The 20,864-nt window shown below is 40.2% G+C and overlaps 1 protein-coding gene across 5 annotated transcripts in view; it reads right to left on the bottom strand.

The window, feature by feature from the left end:
• Nucleotides 1–20,864, bottom strand: part of LOC106832434 (phospholipid-transporting ATPase IB) — a 588,664-nt gene that overhangs the window by 439,920 nt on the left and 127,880 nt on the right. For 4 of the 5 annotated variants that reach the window (XM_044777414.2, XM_070520415.1, XM_070520416.1 and 1 more), the window contains exons 3-4: nt 1,012–1,111; nt 444–542 (exon numbers count right to left, since the gene is read on the bottom strand). In XM_044777414.2, coding sequence (XP_044633349.1) covers nt 444–542; nt 1,012–1,111 — 199 coding nt within the window. Of the gene's footprint in view, nt 1–443; nt 543–1,011; nt 1,112–12,405; nt 12,544–20,864 lie in introns of those variants that run through there. The other variant, XM_070520418.1, reaches the window with a different exon arrangement.

Here is a 20,864-nt window from a genome sequence, read left to right as displayed (position 1 = left end):
CACTAGTCCTGTGTCACAGTCCAGGAATTTATGATACTGCGTACACAGGTTCCCTCCCCAGAAATATCATCCTGAACCTTGAGAAGCCAGTTAGGCTACAAACCAATTCTCTGTCTTAAAAAACCCAGAGCGGGGGCTGGCCCTGTGGCCGAGTGGTTAAGTTCGCGCGCTCTGCTGCTTGGCGGCCCAGTGTTTCGTTAGTTCGAATCCTGGGCGCGGAGATGGCACTGCTCATCAGACCACGCTGAGGCAGCGTCCCACATGCCACAACTAGAAGAACCCACAACGAAGAATACACAACTATGTACCGGGAGGCTTTGGGGAGAAAAAGGAAAAAATAAAAAAAATCTTTAAAAAAAAAAAAAAAAAAAAAACCCAGAGCAACAAATATGTTATAAGTTATATTCAGTACAACGTTTTTATTATCCGAAAGTAAAACTTACAAAATCTTCCACAATCTCTTTGATGCCTGCGATTGTTAAAATAATGATCAATGGCACCAGGGTGGTATATCTTCCTGTTGGAGATACATCAGGAATTTGCTGCAAGATAAGAGACCAAAAGAAGAAAGTTGGCAAATTAAAATCTTCTCCATGAAAAAGAAAATACAGCACTCACCCCTCATTCCTTTGCAGATCTGTTCCATTTGTGTTACACCAAAATAATTATCTTATTTTAAAAACGAAGTATTTTAGTATTTAGTATTTAAGTATTTTACCTATTTTTAAAACTCTATTCAACATTGTTACGTGTTTGAAACAGAAAAAAGGGTAAAAGTACAACCCTGGGGCCATTTTTCAATGCCTCTTTTGGTACCTGCAATTGCCCTTAAGGCCAAGCCTAAAGAGCTCTGCAGAGATCATGTTTGTTCCCGCGAACGGTGACTGGACGCAGGAAGCAAATTACATTCAAGTATTATGACACTTTTTCAGTTAAGTGACCTTTTACCAAAATTTCACTTTGCGTGTATTTAAGGTTATAAATTTTAAGTAACTTTTTACAAAACATTACCTGTAATAAGGCAATGAAGAGGAAGAAGGCATTAGCAGCTCTTCTAATCTGCTCGTACAAGAATCGAGGTAGAAATGTCAGCACGCTGTACTTGGCCGTACTACAGGAGCAGAGAGAATACTAACGTCAGTGATAGACGTAAACTCGAAAACACAAGAAAACAAAAAGTTTCAAAAATTTTACAAGCAATTTTAAAAACAAAATGTTTCGAAACTCAGGACAAGAAAATTGCTGTGCTGGCACCCTCGTAGGAAGCTTCATTTTGTAAAAGGACACACCTGATAAGAAAATCTTCTAACACGATCTTCATTTTCAAACTTTGTCAAGCATGTGTTCACAGTTTACAAACTTTGATTTCACACAGCGTATACAGAAAAATTTACCCACCTTCTAGAGGCTACGTGCTATGAACACAGTAAGCAAATAAAGGATGTTAAAGGAAGATGCGTTTCAAGGATCACAAAAGAGAAAAAGGTACATATTCCAAGTACAGTAAGTACAATCCAAACACTGAAACCAAGAGTGAGCAGAAGCATCACTCGAGCACGCACACAAGAAAGGAGGAATCATTATTCCAGAACTTGTGACACACCACAATTCTTATTACAAATCCACTGATTCAATGTAGAAATGTGACTCCATAAAACGCCCTGGGTCACAGGCGTGTGAATAACGTTCACCGTGTCCCTCTGGAAACGCCCGCAGATGCTTTATGCTCAACCACACCTAAACAAACTTCACGCCTTCCACACAACCTTTATTTGGCCACCTTTGCTCATCCTTCTGCTTCCACCTGAGGCATCCTCTCCCCTCCACACTGTCTCTCCACGACTGAAGCATCCTTCCCATCTCACCCTCCCATCCAACCTTCTGTCTTCCAGGAAGTCTGGTCACAGTCACAAAGACTCTTCTTCCCCCAAGCCCACAGCAGGACGTTTACAGCTACACTACCCAGTCTCGGCTTTGCTTTATATTTCTTTATCTAGCGCCAGAATAGATTCCGGGAACAGTAAGAACGTTTACTTCAACTTCACACATTCCCGGACCATAGCAGATAATCAGTGAACAATGAATAATCCCAAGGCATAAACTGAGAACCTGAAGGGGTAAAATGAACCACACCTCCCCTCCTTTGTCTGCTCAAAGGCTTATCCATAAAAGTACCTGCTCAACTCCTAGCTCACCTTCTGAAGGCATGACTCTGAGTCAAATCTGAATTGAAATATATTCTAGCAAGATTATCTAGCAGGTTTCAAATATACAACCAATTAGAATCACCAAAATAGAAGAGCAGAGGGCTCTGGAGACAGAACACTAGAGGCATATGTACCGTGGTAAGACACGACAGCAACCAATCCTAGAATGACAAAATAAAAAACCAGTTGACAACTCAAAAATATAGCAGCCTGAGGTCATCAGACGGAGCAGGAAATAGCCCCATGGACCATTTACTGGCACTGCCTCAGAGAGATCATCCCCACGGTACAACAGCCTAAGGTTTCACAGTACACAATGTCTAGTCATCTCCACAGATAGAATTATTTTTAGCCTTCTTCTACTTAAGATATTGTGATATTGTGATTTTTAATAAGAAATATATATATATATATATTCGGTCTCCATCGCCATTTCTGGCACAGAGCTCCCAAAACCTTGGAATTTCCCAAGTGATGAGAGCATAAAGGTAACTTTTGTTATATTAACGAGCTAACTTTTGGACAGCCCCCGGGGAACCTCAGGATGGGGGCTGGTTGCCAGGGAACCAACCATGTGACTGGAGGGTTGGAACTTTCAGATCCATCCCTGACATCTGGGGAGGAGGCCTGAGGTTGAATTGATCACCAACAGCCCATGATTCAATCAATCATACGCATGTAATAAAGGTCCAGAAAAACCCAAAAGGAGGGGGCTCAGAGAGCTTCTGGGTTGATGAACACATGGAGACTTGGGAAGGGTGGCACAGCCAGAGAGGGCATGGCATCTCTGCGCCCTTTCCCACACAGCCTGCCCGCTGCAGCTCTTCCATGTGGATGTTCTTGTGATATCCTTTTATAATAAACTGGTGATCTAGTTCGAAATGTTTCTTGGAATTCTGTGAGCGGCTCTAGAAAACTTATTGAAAACAAGGAGGGAGTAGTTGGAACCTCCAATCTACAGCCTGTTGGTCAGAAGCACAGGTGAGAACTGGCCTTGCAAATGGCCAGTTTGGGGGCGGTGGGGGGTGGGTCTTGTAGTGCTGAGCCTTCAACCTGTGGGATCTGATGCATCCCTAGGTAGCCAGGGTCAGAATTGAGTTGAATTGTAGGACACCCAGCTGGTATCGGAGAATTATTTGGTAATGTGGGGAAACTCCCATACACACCCCCAACACATTGGAATTGGTGATGAGCATCAGAATCTTTAGGTACTAAACATGTATATGACAAATTATATGAAAACCACTTTTAAAACAGTTCAAAGAATCTGGCACTTGAAGGAGTATCAGTGAATTAGCTAGAAAATTTGCTTAGATGGAGCCCCTATTCATTTGTGTAGCCCTATAGGGGTACGGGGGCCCAGGGCAGCCCACCCCAAAACATCCCACAATGGCATATTGATTATTTTGAATTACCATTTGTTTTGACTTAAAGTTTTGACTCTCCTTTCTCTGTTCCCCCTGAAAGCAGGAAATAAATATCCCATGTGAAAAGTATCCTTCCCCATACCAGGAAATAGAAACATCCTTATCACCAAAGCTACGGGATTCAGGGCTGAGAAGCCCGCACAGGCATATCTCATTTTACCATGCTTTGCTTTACTGTACTTTGCAGACACTGCATTTTCTACAAGACCCTCCACCAGCAAAAAGATTATCACTTGCTGAAGGCTCAGATGATGGTTAGAATTTTTTAGCAACAAAGTATTTTTTAATTAAGGTATATATATTGTTTTCTTAGACATAAGGCTATTGCACATTTAATGGACTACAGCATAGTATAAACATAACGTATATATGCACTGGGAAACCAAAGCATTTGTGTGACCCACTTTACTGCGACGTTCAGTTTATTGCACTGTCTGGAACCAAACCTGTAATATCTCTGAGGTACGCCTGTATAAACAAACCTTGTTACTTTTACTATTTACCACCTCAAGCCTAAATTCTACTTAAATTCCTCACTAATTACATACCCCAAACCTAAGTTTCTTTATCTTGTCAATTCCTCATGAATTTATTGTTTCTTTGTGTAAAAGATATATAATCTGCCTGCTTTGTTCACTCTCTAAGCATTATTTTTTAATGATGATCTCCCATACATACCTATTAAATTGGGTTTTTTTCTCCCATTAATCTGGTCTTGTGTCAATTTTTATTATTAGTTCAGCCATAAGAACTCAAGAGGGGTGGGGGGGGGAGCATTTCCCCTCCCTGACAGTTTTAGAGAGGCAGCCAGGAGAACCCACCAACTGAAAAACTGCTTTCTGCCGGGTCTACAGAAGGTTAAGAGATGCCATCTGACAGAAGCTGGCAAAAAAGTAAGTATTTCTTACTCTGTCAGCCTCCCAGATTTCTACCTGTGGGATCCAGTGAAGATGAAAGTGGTATGAATCTTTTTTTCTCTCTAAATTTAGATTAGCAGGAGAAATTTGTCAGACTAGTCTCTTGGGCAAAAGTGATTCTGGTAAAGATTTGGCATGAGTGCTCTTGTTTTCTGTTGATCCCATTCGTCCCACAGATGGTCATTGTTTTCTTTTGTCTCCACCAGCCGGAGGATGAACACGCATCTGGGGGTCAGCCCACTAGGCTGCAGACCCGAGCTCAGGGAATCTAAAAACAGTGGGTAAACTTTTGGCTTGATAAGTCAGCCTATTCTGTTAAAAAGGAGGGAGGAATATGTGATTCCCTGTGTTTTGGTATGGCCATTTAAAAACAGGGCCCTCACAGTTCCCACCCTCACTGTCTTTGGCTAGCTCTGGGAGTGAATGCTTTGGATGTCATGAGGGCTGCATCCTTTGCACTCTCGTTTGGGGACGCCACTTGCATCCATGGTTAAGCCATAAAAAAGCTTATTGGTCTGAGTCACTATTAAGATCCTACTCGTCAATGGCCAGATGATAGATCCTTTGAGTTGGAAAAACCACATTCAAAAAATTTTTAGAGAGCTCTGATACTGGTATAACGGCTAGCCATTAAGACTCTCTTAAGACGGAAGGACAGAAATTAGAACAAAACTCAAAGTCCATTCAGACCCCTTCCTATTTGTCTTCAGACATTTGCAGATAGTGTAAAAGATCAGGACACTGAAAATACAACTGTCTGGCACTTAAGAAGAAACAGAAAAAAAAATAATATAACACATAAACTTCGAAACTCCCTAATGAGATAAAATAAAAATTTAGACTTGAAACAAAAATCCAGTGCAAAATTCCCTTCTTAAAATATGGCCACAACTGCCTTTTAAAGCTTCTCTTTCCTACAAGATTTACAGGGAGCACTGCAGCCTAACCTCTAAAAGTATGCAGGTGACTGATGGAAACGCTGAAGGCCAGAAAATGAATTCAGCAGAAGTTCCTGGGACAGCCAGCAGGGTGCGCTGTGCTGGCTCTATAAGCAGGCTCTGCCAACTTCAGGCCTTCCTATGAAGCATCCTTTGCAGATATATCCTAGAACCTCCTCCCAGGGAATTCATGCCCTGGACAACAGCCCTCTTACCTCCACTCACTGGCCATGCTATGACGCCCAGTCAAGAGAGAAAAAGAAAGTTTCACATTGCCCTTTCCTTTCCAGATCCTGACCCTTTGGTCGTTGACTCTTTCTCTCCCAGGGATATCTATTGCGTTCTTGCTTGTCTTGTTTTGTGTCCTAAGGGTTTGACTTGGCTTTCCGCTTGCCTGGAATGTGCAGGCTGTTGGTTCTCCCTTTTGGCTATCTTTAAGAGTAACTCTGGACCTTGTTTGGTCAAGTTAACTAAAATTAAATAAATGGTTATTTTAAGAATTTTTTAAAAATAAGCTTTAATATCAATAGTGTATTTAAGAAGAACTGGAACTTAATTTTCTTTTCATATCTTGAAAGAACAAAGTTTTCTTGGATTATTTATCTGGTCCCAGTAAAAGATTATGAAAGGAAAACAAAGATTTTATGTTTTATCACAGTAATTTTCTGTGCTTTACTAGATCTTTGATTACTGAAGAAAACTGAATCTTCTCAACAGTAAGAGCTAAGTTTTACTAACAGCTACATAATCTTCTGTATTTGCCTTTAAAATCTTTATCATCACTTTGGTTGAATAAATAGGTATTGTTTCACAGTAACCTATGATCCTATTTGACCAATGTTTTAAAACTTCTTTGATATTTTTGACAAACTTCCCAAAATCAGATTCTAAATAAAATCTCTTTTTTGACCAGGAACATTCCAAAAAGTTTGTTAAACTAATTAGGCATATTTGATACGATAAATTACACTGGAAACATCATCAAGTAAGAAGTAGCATAACGTCTTCTTTAGTTGTATTTGTACAGGTATATGTGTTCTAGAAATTATGTGAGATTCCTAAAAATCTGATATGTCCTGGTGTAACATATTAGTCATAATTTTAGTTATCTTAAAATATTGTATATCACAAAAATAACCAAATTTCTTTGTCAACTGTATTATAATGAACTATTTTAAAGTCTTTTGCCATTTATAGTTACTCTGATGCTTTTGCAAAATGCTTCATAGATAAGAAACTCACAAAACTGAACTTGAGGGCCAGCCCAGTGGCATAGTGGTTAAGTTTGGGCACTCCGCTTCCACGGCCCAGGGTTCACAGGTTCAGATCCTGGGTGCAGACCTACACACTGCTTATCAAGCCATGCTGTGGCAGGCATCCCACATATAAAATAGAGGAAGATGGGCACAGATGTTAGCTCAGGGCTAATCCTCCTCACCAAAGAAAAAAAAGAACTGGCGCTCTGTCATCAAAAATTGAGGCTCACACTAAAAGGACTGAATCTGAGCATCAGGAAAATGTCCCAGCTGACTTTCATGCAGAGGTGGCAACAACAGAATCTGTAAAGATTGTGGCACGTGCGGATGAAGTTCATTCTGCTTCTGCAAAAAAATGACCCCTCCTTGTCAAGCTGTTGCCATCCAGATGTCCTCGTAGCATGGCAACAGCCTGCTCCTGAATCAGAGAAATTAAGATGGGTGAACAATGGCTGTAAATTAAACAGTTGGGGCTAAGGGAAACCCAAGATGGCTGCTTGGTTCTTCCCAGCTCCCTGGCAAACCCCATTTATTGGATTTTGCATTTCTTCACCCACCATAGGAAAAACTATTTTTGTCTCCAGAGGCCTCCGAACTCCTCCCCCTGGGTCCTTTGAGCATCTGCAGCTGAACTTCACTCAATTGCCACTTAGTAGGGATCATCAATATGTTGTCATTAGTGTATGTATGTTTTCCAGATGGGTTGAAGTCTTCCCCTGCCACAAAGCTGACATCCTCACAGTGGTAAAGAAACTGTTAAAAAGTACGTTTGCAAGTTGGTGTATGGCTTCCACAATCTCCAACGACCGAGGCACCCACTCCACTGGGCAAATCATACGAGCTTTAACAAAAACCTGGCAAACTTCTCAGAATTGTCACTGTTCCTATCACTCGAATCATCAGGCAAAGTGGAGAGAACTAAAGGAAAAACTGGATTCAAGCAGAACAAGAATTAATTACATGGGACTAACTGAGCTGATGAGGATGATTATAATTTCTATGACTTTTTGTCTGAAATATTACTATTCTCTTTTAATCTTTTGTTTTTCCAAATTTAAGGAAGCCTCTCTTTCTTTTCTCTTAAGCTATCCATGACTTAAGGCAATTTGATGAATTATACCTTTGTAAGCAGAACTGAAACAAATTTTCTCCCTTTCTGAGCTCTCCAGAATTCAGAAACTCTCAGCGAGTGTTCTTATTTTCAGGACAATATATTTTTTTGCATAAATTCAATAAGAAACTGTTCTCCTTGTAACAGGACACAATTGGAAACACTGGTTATATTACCAAGGCTTTGACTGGAATGTCATGTTTGAGAGAGCCATGCATGAACTCAGATATGACCAAACAGCTTTAAGGTACTAAGATTGACTCTATCAAGCCAATAAAGACCTTTGGAAAAACAGCCTGGTACGTTACACACAGGGTTCCTGACAGCCTAACCGGGTGGGAAAAGAAGTGCAGGTGCAGGAACCTAAAGATACGTTGCAAGTCTTAACAAGGGAGGAATTCACCCAAATCTACAGGTATCGCAGGTGGAGTCTGATGGCAAGTATTTGGTTTGGCTTCTTAGCCTCAAGAAACTGTTAAAAGTTCAATCTAGAGATTCCTTGTGAAAAGTTCCCACAAAGCAAATTTTAAAAAGCCTATACGAACAATCGCTCCTCTTGCTGTACTTATGTAAATAACTAGGACAAGTTTATTAAACTAGACATTTTGCAAACAAATTAGTTTTAATTTGAATATATTTGGTAAAAATGAGGGTAATTTAGAGAGAAAAATTATGTTTCAGTAGAAACTATAATATACACTTATTAGATTGTATTATATTATTATAGGGATATTATATTATTATAGGATATTAGATTCTAGTGCTGTTAATTTTCCTTAAAGTTTTGTTATTTACCTAAAAACTGGACTGGATCCTAAATTCTTCCAGTTTCCACCAAAATCTGACTACAACTCTCCAAACTAATATTTCCAATTTTCTCTTATCTTTTTAAACTTAGAATCATTGAGAACTAAAGTCGCCCTTTTCTCTAAAGCCCTGCAAACCGAAGCTGAACAACTTAACGTCAACCGAAAGGGCCCACGACAGCCAGTGTTCGGTCCTTGTGCTGCTGGTGTGCGAGTCAGCAGGAAGTTTACCTGAACACTCGATGACATCATCACGGATATTTCAAACTGCAGAAGATGCTTTGACCCTGACATCTAGAAACCTTCTCGACTGCCTGCCCGCTAGGCTCAGAAACTGGTTTATAATTTGCTCCAACCATTAACCTTTGTTTTTGTTTCCACAGAAATGCCTCTTACTAAACACCTGATGGCTTGCAGCACAGATCTAACTTTGGGAGCATCACTGCCTCCTGAAATGAGACACAACTGTTTAACCGAACTGATCTATTTTTAAGACTAAAAGGTTAATTCAATGAAATAATAAAGTAATCTATCAGCTCAACTTTTAACATGTGAACCTTCCAGGGAAGTTTCAGAGGAGAGAATTGTTGGGGCCAAGGCAGGCTGCCTCAAAATATCCCACGATGCCATATTGATTATTTTGAATTAAAGTTACTTAACTTAAAGTTTTACCCTCCTCTCTCTGTTCCCCCTAAAAGCAGGAAACTAATCTCCCACCTGAAAGGTACCCTCCTCATACCAGGAGATAGTGACATCCTCATCACCAGAGCTGGGGAATTCAATGCTGAGATGCCTGTATAAGCAAATCTTGTTACTTTTACTAATTTACTACTTCACACCTAAACTCTGCTTAAATTCCTCACTAATTACATACACCAAATCTAAGTTTCTCTGTCCCGTCATTTCCTCACAAATTCATTTTTCCTTTTGTATAAAAAAGAAAGATATATAAACTGCTTGCTTTATTCACTCTCTGAGTATCAGTTTTTATAATGATGTCTTGTGTGTACATATTAAATTGGTTTTTCTCCTAATAATCTGGTCTTGTGTCACTTTTATTATAAGTCCAGCCATAACAACTCAAGAAGGGTAGAGGGGCAAATTTCCCCCTTGCTGACAGGGATAATAGTATGTCACTGTAACAATTTGCCAGGCAAAATAGCTGACACTAAGCTCATTAGAGAGTAGGAAAAATACATCAAACTCATGTATGTGGTAGCTCATGGTACGCAGTTTTCTTCACCACAGCTTAGAGGACAAGTTAAATGCAATTTCACACATTCCTTTTAGCAACACTCTCAAATACTCACTCAGCAAGGAGTTCTGGATTATTGGAAGTGGAAGACAACAAAATGTCCTAAGGAGGTTGTTCAAGTCTTCATAAACAGCTTAATTCATTTATCCTTTAAGAGTTCTTTAAACTAACCCACAGGAAAAAGCAAGAGCGAGTGAGACCACTAAATGCAAAGGCCTTCCCAGTGGGCCCTCTGCCACCCCCACTGACAATGGACATCACTGCACGCCCAAGAGTCACCCAGAGGATGTGCCGATGGACAGCAAAACCTATGGTCCTCCCCACCTGGCATCAACTCCTGATGCTTTGCCAACTATCCTTCCCAAATTACATTCCGGAAATCTTGAACGCAAAAATTCTTGTTGATAAACAGGGCCCGTCAATGCTAAGATATGACCTCCTCATTGGAAATTTTCATTTCATTTTACTGAACTACTAAATTTTTACCAGTTACAAACAAAAGGTTAATAAGCTCATTTTAAAACTGACATTTTTAATTTCAGCACTTCTCCTATTTCTTAGTCTACAGCTGGAAAAAGGTACCACACACTGCCTTATCTCACAGCCTATCCCCAGAATGCAGTAATTGGACATGGACCAGTGCTATTCGTGCTATAACTGTTGACAGCACTGCGTTACAGCTCACATGGGCTTTTTCAGCATATTATTTATAATACCCATTCAATAAGAATAATGGTTTAGGTTCTAATCAATCAACTTATAAATAGGGCATTGAACATAAGGTCATAAATTAGAGACTCCCTATAATTCCTATTAAACAGTATGAGTGTCTCATTCTTATCATATTTCGAAATCTGTTTTTTGCTCAATGCATTATTCAATGAATAGCTGTGCACACAAAGCAGCTTCTTTCATACAGAAATGTGGCCTGAGAAGAAGAAAACAGAGAGAAGATAACATTTTGAGCTCAGAGCTTGCTGCCAGGCAAATCTTTCAGTGTGGAGAACTCTCAGATAAGCAGTTCCAAATGCAAGACACTGATATTTTTAGCTAATATCTTTAAATGTGGCACCACTGAAAAGTATGTTTTATTCTATTGCTTCAAAAGAAAACGTGAACTTTATGATATAAAATGAAATGAAAATGAGTTGTGAGACTCTTATTCAACGTTGCACTGCAAATCTCAAAAGATCATTTTCAATGATATTCTCCATCTTCAGTAAAAAGAAACCACAAATATTTATTATGAAAATGCCTGGCCTAAAGGCAAACGAGCACAGGAGTCGCGATGAGCCTGACTCTCCCGCTGACCCAGAAGAGAAGCTGACAGCTCCGAATCTACTGGATCACACCCCTTCGGCCCTTCACTCAGAATTCAATACATTCCTCCCAAACACAGGGAAATAAATCCTACCAAAAGGGCAAGTTTAAGCCTCTCCCAGGTTCTGGCATTCTACAAGTCACACAAGACGCGAGGGGACTCTGAAATTGAGTTATCAAAACAGAAGCGCCTGAACCGTCCTGCTGACGCCCTGCACGTCGCTGCCCTCCGTCCGGAGGCAGCGGGACCGCTGGCTGCAAGGGGAGGTCATCGCAACTAGTCCTTGAGGGCACTTCCTGGGCAGGCAGCGTCCAGGAGCTGCACCAGTGAGGGAGACCTACGTAGCCCGAGGCAGTCGGATTGGGAGACCAGCAGGGGCCGAGGCGAGGAGCACACGGTTCCCAGGTGTGGAAGGCGCAGACACTGCATCTAGGGCTGGATCTACTGCAAGGCTGTCAGTCCTCTGGGTTGCAAAGAGCCGAAGGAGTTTAGCTATCAAAAACCCAAGACAAGCTGTATCATTTTATTTTTGTGAATTTCTCACATAATTGCAAAACTTTATTCTAATGTTTAATTTTAATGGACATTTTTCTGTTAGGTTTTGTGAACTTTTCTGTAGGCACGATCAACTAAATGTACAGCTCAGTTTTTCATAAAGTGAACACACCCCTGTAGTTGTCTACTTGAAATTTAACACAGAGAGATGCGGAAAAGAAGTCTCTATGTGTGGGATTCTAACAGCAATTAAGACCCGGTCTAAAGGCTACCTAGCTTCTGATTCACGATTGTAAAATGGACACACACAGTTATCACCTCTGCCTACTCAGGCATCACTAAAATAGTAGAAAGAAATTAAAAACATACAGTCCCATTTCTAAAACTAGGAAGGAATCATCAGCCAAGAATTTTTTTTTCTTCTTTTGGCAAGAAAGTTGTCTGCATGCCTTGAAGGTACCTTCTGAGTATGAGCTGCGACCAGAGAGGAAGCTGCAGAGGAAGGGCCCTGGGCAGCAAGCCGGAGAGAAGCAGTTTTCCTTTCAGATTATTTTCTGAGAAGTAATTCAGTTCTAGCAAGAAGGTCACTGTGTTAGTCGGGGTTCTCCAGAGAAACAGAACCAACAGGAGGCACATGTAGAGGGGAATGAGATTTCTTACAAATGGACTCACACAATCATAGTCCGACAAGTCCCAAGATCTGCAGTCAGCAAGCTGGAGGCCCGGAGAGCCGATGGTGGAGTTCCAGTCCAAATGCAGGAAAAAGACCACGTCCCATCACAGGCCACAACACAGGAGTTTCCCTCTTACTCTGCCACTCCTTCTATTCAGGCCTGCAGTGGATTGGATGAGGCCCACCCACATGGGGAGGGCAAGCTGCTTTACTCAGTCTCTGATTCAAACGTCAATATCATCCAAAATCACCCTTACAGAAACACCCGAAATAATGTTTGACCAAATATCTGCATGCTCCATGGCCCAATCAAGTTGAAACCTAGAATTCGCCATCACCATCACGGGTGGGCAGAGGACAGCACAAGCTCGGTATGTCGGAGGGGTCTGTGGACAGGAAGAGAGAGGTTTGTCTGCAAGGCAGAGGAGGCTCATGAAGTGGAGACTTCAACAATGGAAGAGGGACTGAAAGCAAAGGGAAATATTTAAAGTCTCTACACAGAGGAGCTGAGCGGGGAGGTCAGAGTTAAGAGTCCGGAGAAACTTCATGAGATAAACTATAAAAGGCTAAAAGCAAAGGCTTAAGAAAAGAAGCTTTGTTCCTCTCTCATCAGCCCCCTTGCTCCTGGCTGCACAGAAACCTTACACAGCCAGATTGCTACACCCAGGCCAGAGACCCCAAGATTACCCCCGGGCAACCACTGAAACCTCGCCGGAGGACAGGAAAAATCCTCCACGTACTCGCGTTTGAAAGTCCTTCACCTAAAAGCAAAGCTTACTATCTGACCTATACCCACAGAGCACCCCCTCAGTCTGCTTTGCTCTCCCTTCAAAAAATTACCAGATATGGGTAGAAAGAGATTCAAAAGTGAAAACATAAAAAAAGGGGGAGACTTGAGGAAACAGACAATGCAGCAAACTTTAAAAGACTACTTTTAAAAATGCTAACATCTTCAGAATTATAGGATGATAATACATTCACATAAAACAAGAGTAAAATGCTGTTTTTAAAAAGTAACAGAATACGGGGCCAGCCCGGTGGCGCAGCGGTTAAGAGTGCACGTTCCACTTCGGCGGCCCGGGGTTCACTGGTTCAGATCCTGGGTGTGGACATGGCACCGCACCGCTTGGCAAGCCATGCTGTGGTAGGCGTCCCATGTATAAAGTAGACGAAGATGGGCACGGATGTTAGCTCAGGGCCAGTCTTCCTCAACGAAAAGAGGAGGATTGGCAGCAGATGTTAGCTCAGGGCTAATCTTCCTCAAAAAGTAACAGAATAAAGGAGCTAATAAGAATTAGAAGTGTGATAGTCTAACTAACATAATGCAATCAGAGGAATGAAAAATAAAAGTGAGTAAATCTCCAAAAACGTAGAACAAAAACTGACATGAAAAAGAAAAGAAAAGAGATCTGAGAGAGCCAATATGAGAGTCCATATCCAACCACTGAGTTCTGCAGAAAACAGAGACAGAGAACATTTAAAAAGTTACACAAGTAAATTTCCTAGAATTCTAAGAAATAAAGTTTCTGATTGAAGGGCTTCACCAAGTACCCAAAACAAGAAGAGACCTATACCAAAATTTTGAAATTATAAATACTTTTTTAAAATACAAGATTGTAAAAAGACCTTTCTTATAAAGGTGGGGGGGGGGAATCTATATGACATTGAACATCTTAAGAGCAGCATGGACAGCTAGATTATAGAACATTAGATTTCTATACCCAGCCAAACGACCAGACACTCAAATTTACTTTTTGCGTAAGCTTTCTTAGGAAACTACTTACTGCAAGATGCGCTCCAACAGTGCTAGAGATTGATCAATATAGAAAACACACACAGCATCCAGAAAATAGGGACTCCAACTCAGGAAAGCAGCAAAAACCTCTGGGATGAGAGCTTTACAAGACATCTACAAAACAACCAGTTGCCTGGGAAGGAAATCTCTAGGGGAAAAAAATAGGACTGAGAAATTATTCTGAGGTATTGCTTTTAAAATATATAGAGAGGTTGTATAATATAAACATACAGTGATTTCATGGAAAAAATAAGGATGGATATGCAAAAAATTGTTGTAGTAGAAAAATGAGGCAGGAAATCAACTTACACTGGGAAAGAGACAGACATGACATGCTGCTGCCCTCCTCAGCCCAGAAGGGAAGAAGCTAGATCTCTATCTACAGGGGAGTTCAGAGAAGTCACTTCTAAAGCAAATTTAGAGATACGGTGGAAACCACCAAAAAAATTAAAAACAGAAAGAGTTCAAAGTGGTTGCCTTTGGTGGAACAGAACCAGAATGGGAGAGACGGGGCTGCAGACTATTAATTTTCATGAAAAGCTTCCACAGTATTTGAACTTTTAACTACTTACATATCTTATTTTAATAATTTAATATTTTAAATAAAAATTAATAATGTCCAGATATAACTGTCAAGGGACAGGTCTTTTATTTTTAGCTAATTTCAGGAATGGTCATACATAAGGAGCTATGTATCAAAACACGAAATTAGGCTAAAGACCTAATTTATTCTTACACTACCTCCCACCACATAATGATCTGGTAACCACTCATATCTGGTATTAACCCCCACAGTCACTTCCTTCTGCCAGTAAGAACTGGGCCCTAGGTCAGCGCTGAGGAAGGGAAATTCTCACCTGCCCTGTATGAGTCGAACAAGAGACACACATTAGCCCTCTGAGTACAGAACTTTTCTACAGTCATTCCTTTGAGAAGAACAGGCTGGCTTGAAGAATAGGAGTCTTTACCCTACAACTCAGCACACAGGAAAAATGAGAGTAAAGTTCTTCCCCCTTAGATGGAAATCACTCTATTCTGAAGAGTATTAGCTCTCATTAAGTTCTCTTGCTTCCTTTAATCTTCTGCCAAATTCCTACAACATCTTTCTTCTTTCCATCAAACCACATCCTTCTTTTCTGAGCCAACAGCCCAAGGGGTCATCTTCTCTACAAATTTCCCTATTCACGTCTACCAACGCACAGTCTGTAATCCATCCATCCATTCATTTCAACAGTGTGTGTGTGTGTGTGTGTGTGTGTGTGTGTGTGTGTGTGTGTGTGTGCATGCATGAGAGGGAGAAAGCGTGGCGGGGAGGTGGGAGAAGAAACAATTTCTTCTCCTCTTACGCAGGGAGCTCTAAGCTGGCCACGTCAAATATGTATTCTCTTCACCACCTCTACCAGCCTTGCAGGCAGAGAGCCCGCCGCACCCCTCAGACCAACTACACAGCGCCCTCTGCTGGCCAGCCGTCATAGCAGCGTTTTCTGCAATGAACACGAGCAGCAGGTCTGCCAGAGGAGATCAAGTTCCTCAGTAATTTTCTAACACAAACCCTCAGGGAAGTAACGTTTAAGGAAGAAGTTTAAAGCTTTATTTCATTTTAATAATTGGTATTCACTCATGACCATTTAATATAAAAACACGAAGTAGTATACTTCATTCCTAAGTAATCCTAAAATGTTTTCTCATCTTTTCATTTAGTTTACTCATTATACGCCCAGAGTTAGATCCAGATTTTGTGGGGCATTGATATAATCTGTATATAATACACATACAATTTGGAGATCTCACTTTAAGAAACATACAAAAACCAAATAGAGTACAAAAGTGAATACTCGCTTAGAATGAGGGGGGAAATCACACCATGATATAACTCATGAAAGCTTAAATAATATTGCAACTTCCAGGAAACACAGTATTTTTATTAACTTTTTGGTCCTCTAAAATACTTTTTCCCCCATGTTTTTCATTTCATTTGCTTAGATCACTTATTATATGACAATTTTGTGTTAGTTTTTACAGAAAGAATAGAAAGATAATTCTTTCCTCCAGCTACGGTTGATAAGTTACTTTCCATTGATCTTTTGGTAATGTTTCTTTCAGCTTCACAATTCATGAACAGTACTAAGTCATGTAAATTTTTTGATCATTGTCAAATTCAGACAAACTTCTATCAAATTTCTTTTACAAATGAAACTTAAAATCTGGACAGATTAGCTTCTGCAGTCTAGCTTCTGGTCCCATACGTTTCAAACACTGTTTCTCCAGCACGACTCACATACTTCAGGAGTAACATGTCGCACTGGTATTTTTATCCTTCTAACTCTACACGGCCAAACCACAACCCCAGGAGAAGTGGCAGCATGGGCAGCAGTTCTCTCATGCTGGGACACTTAACAATTCAACTACTCACAAAAGTGACTGCACACCACACAAATACACCTCTAAACCCAAAGCAAACGTTCTTTCCAACTTTTCCTTATCTAGATCCCCAAAACACCACTCCAACGCCATCTTACAGGAGAGGAAGTGTGATAAAGGAGAACAGCTCACTGAAAAGAGACGAGTCTGAGCGATCAGCGTTCAAATCTCTTTCTAAGTTAAACAAAATTCCCTGGCCATGGAAACATATTGTAGGGTCTCTTCCAGGGCCTAGGATGGGCAGATGTCTTGAGGCTTAAGCTCCATGAGCGTCAAGTAAATCTGCTTCTGTGGATATGCATATAATCTAAAACAAACATGTAAGCGATCTCCACAAGGTGATTTTAATAACTACTTATATACCTTTTCGTGATTTTTCCAAGCTTCTCACACATCTTACATAGACATGGATACATATTCACACATATCCAGAGAATTGCCAGTGTTCCAGGAAAATGGGACATTATGCCATTTTCTGAATTTTGCTTTTCTCACTCAGCAACACTGCAAAATCCTTGCAAGTCAATGATATAGCTTTAATTCATTCTTTTTGATGGCTATATAATATTCCACAATTTATTCAGTCATTCTCCTATGAGGAGCATTTACTTTATCTCCAGACTTTCATACTATAAAACATATCACAATGAATATCATGTTCATATGTCCATGAATGCTGGTGAGTTTACTTATATGAGATAGACTACCTTAAGTGGGGTTAAGAGTCTAAGGATCACATGGTTTTTTAAATTATTAACTAAAGTCCATACTTTATTCAGATTTCCTAAATTTGTACCTAATGTCCTTTTTCTGTTCCAAGGGGATCATAAATTTTTAATTTTGATAGATATCAGATTACTTCCCAAAAGCATTTTAAAAGTTCCCATTTCTACCAACAACATATAAGAATCCTCTTCACCTCCAACTCTCTGCCGGCAGTAGGTGCTAACAATCTTTCACAGCACTCAGCCTTATGTCAAATAGCACATCGCTGTCATGTTAACTTGCATTCCCTTGATTATAACAAAGTTGAATATATTTTCATACATTTGTGGGCAATATGGCTTTGCTCCATTATCACCTCCTCATATACTTGGCCCATTTTCCTATTGGCTGGTCTTTTCAGTGTCCATTTACAAGAATTCTTGGTAGTGTCTATTAACTCTAACATGTGTTAAATAGTTTTCAAGACCACTCATTTGTATATTGAGTTTTTTAAGTGGTACCTTTGCCATACAAAGAGATGCTGGATAATGTAAATGTTCCCCAAAAATTTATAGCACCTTGATTTAGTATTAAGAAATGCTTCCCCATCTTTATTTTATACATATGTAGTCCCCAAGATTCTCTTTATAATTTTTTAAATATCAGTCTTTAATTTTTGCAATCAGAATTTATTTTTACATATAAGATAGGATGGAGTCCAATTTTGTCTTTATCCTAACAGACAGGCATATTATTTAATAAATGGTACCACCACAATTATCTATTCCACATAACGGTAATATCACTATGTAATATATTGTCATATATTTAGTTCCACGGATACCTTTGTCAATTCCTATGTCAATACCATATCAATTTACAGGAGCTTTCCATATGCTCTGACTCTTGGTAAGGTAATGCTTCTCTCAGTATTCTTCTTTTCCAAAATTTTCTCGGAGATATATATATATTTTTTTTTTAACCCAAGTTCTCGATGGGAAACTAACACCACAAATCAGAGGGAATGCTAAAGGAAGAGCATTAGTTTCCGTATCTTTTTTAAAAATAGTTACTGCAGGGCCAGCCCCGTAGTGTAGTGATTGAGTTTGCGTTCTCTGCTTCAGAGGCCCAGGGTTTGCGGGTTTGGATCCCTGGCACAGACGTATGCACCGCTTATCAAGCCATGCTGGGGTGTCATCCCACATGCAAAATGGAAGAAGACTGGAACAGATGTTAGCTCAGGGACAGTATTCCTCAAGCAAAAAGAGGAGGATTGGCAACAGATGCAAGCTCAGGGCCAGTATTCCTCACCAAAAAAACCCCAAAACAATAACAACAACAAAAGTGGTTCTTGCAGATTTGGCCATGATCATTTGGTGCAATAACACAGAGAAAGTGGTTCCATCCTAAGAGCCTCTAAAGACTGTTTTTAAGTCACATGCATATATGCTTTACACGAAATTCTCACACGAGGATTTGGTTTCTTGAACTGTTTAAGTCATCATTTTAGGAAAATAAACCTGGAATTTTTCACATTATGATTAATAATTCCAATTAGTAGTAATACTTTGATAAATAGGATATAGTTTGGGAAATAGACATTATTATGAGCTAATGGCAAAATGCTCACATAACTATGGTAATGTATTAAAACAAAAAGTCATTAATCCAAGACTGATCCACAATATTTATACAATATTTTAGCCAATTTCTCAATCTGGTAGATTTTCAAATGAAAAGTACACTATTTGACATTAATTAGAAAGTCCTTTTTTATTGAAAGCCAATGAGAATGAAATGACCACTGTAAAAAAAAAAAATTGAAAGGCAAATATGAATGCAGGTGAATTTAGAAAATGAGCAAGTACTGTGGTTAGAATAAAAAATGTTCTTAATCGGAAATTGAATTCTGCTACTTGCAACACAAACTCAGTTGAAGTCACCTAAGCCACTGGGGGGCTACTGTCCTCTCAGCATAGAATTCCAGACGTGAGCCATCCAGTGCTGACGCAGTAGGTCCACAGAGGTCAATTATCCTAGGCACCTTCTCTCTGCTCCCTCATTTCATTTGCCACATTTTTGCCACAAAATAGCTGCTCCCCTTCAGATTCAGAGCTGTGTTCCACACAGAAAGAAGGAAGACAGGAGGCTCTGCACCTCTCTCGGGGGTGGAACTTTCCGGAACATCCTCAGCTCATGGCTTATTGGCCAGAACTGCATCTCACAGCCATTTCTAGTTCCGAGCATTCTTAACTGGGCGCACTCAGAACACAACTGGTCGCAGTATCTGTCTTAATGCCTTTTTCTGAGATAAGCAAACGCCCAAGCCATTTCAAGGGCTGCTGGTTTTACACATGGTCAGTCAGCCAGGTGGTCCGGGTCCCCAGTCCACGCGCCATGAGGGGTCAGCATGGACTGAGGTTCAGGGTCGGACCGAGACTGTTCTACACATAGATTAGACTGGAAAAGAGTGGAAATATTAGTGGTTTGTGCTGGGAGTATGACAAAAATCACGTTCCCATTATAGCATCCATACTAACGAACGGACCTAAAATTAGAGGTGAAAAAGTCTGTCCGCTCCCCTCACATGAGCTCTGAACCAGAAAAGAACCGACTTTCAGCGACAAAAGCAGGCAAGGCCTGGACATCATAACTGGGTATTATCTGTGATAAACACAAAGTAAGAGTTCACACAAAGCAAAACGTAATTGTCCTTTATAATGAGCAGTAATCAAGCATTCGCTAGATTAGTTTCCCCTGAAGAATAAGAGAGAAAAAGGTCCAGTCAGGTCGTAGGGAAAACTCTTCTAACCCCAGCTCCAGCTTGTAGAAGCCACTTGAACGTTCGATGCCTCTACGTCTACACTCCTAAGTGAAGACCACTTTTTTCCTGCCTGTGTCACAGGTCTTGGAAAATTATGGCTATTTTATAATTCTAGAGCAAGAAAGAACACCTGTACAGGAGAACACAACAGAGAACAAGAGTACGTCTGATATTAATAACAATATTTTAGTAATATTACGCAATATATATTACATAAAATAACAATACTGAGACCTGCAGAGCCAGAGCACGGAAGCGGCCTGGCAGCGGTTCTGAAAGGCAAGCAGATGGACAGGCTCCCACCATGAACGAGGTTCAGCAGACTGGGGAGCCGAGTCAGGAAGGCCCAGCGTGGAGAGAAAGTGTCTCTAGGTCAGATACACTGAGAGCAAACAAGGTAAAGAGCTGACAATCAACCAAAAAGTTAAGGTATTTCTATCAGGTGATGTTTTAAGATGTCTTTGAGGTTAAAGTAAAATGGTGAGTGAAAGCGTCTTTAATGTGTATAACCAGTTATACAAATGCAAAATGGTTTTACTATTCAAACTTCATAACTAACACCAGACATTAAGGTTACATGAGGAAACCAATGGTCTTCTAAGGTAAAATAAATCAAGGGAGTTTCTATGGTTTTGAGAAATGAAACTGGAAGAAAGAGGAAAAGGTATATGTTAACAGGTCTCTTGAGAGAAATACAGAGACAGAGACATTTC

The sequence above is a fragment of the Equus asinus genome, chromosome 11, assembly GCF_041296235.1.
Source record: "Equus asinus isolate D_3611 breed Donkey chromosome 11, EquAss-T2T_v2, whole genome shotgun sequence".
NCBI classification, from domain to species: Eukaryota; Metazoa; Chordata; class Mammalia; order Perissodactyla; family Equidae; genus Equus; species Equus asinus.
The sequence above is the reverse complement of the archived record's forward strand: the minus strand, read 5'-3'. Positions and strand labels throughout refer to the sequence as shown.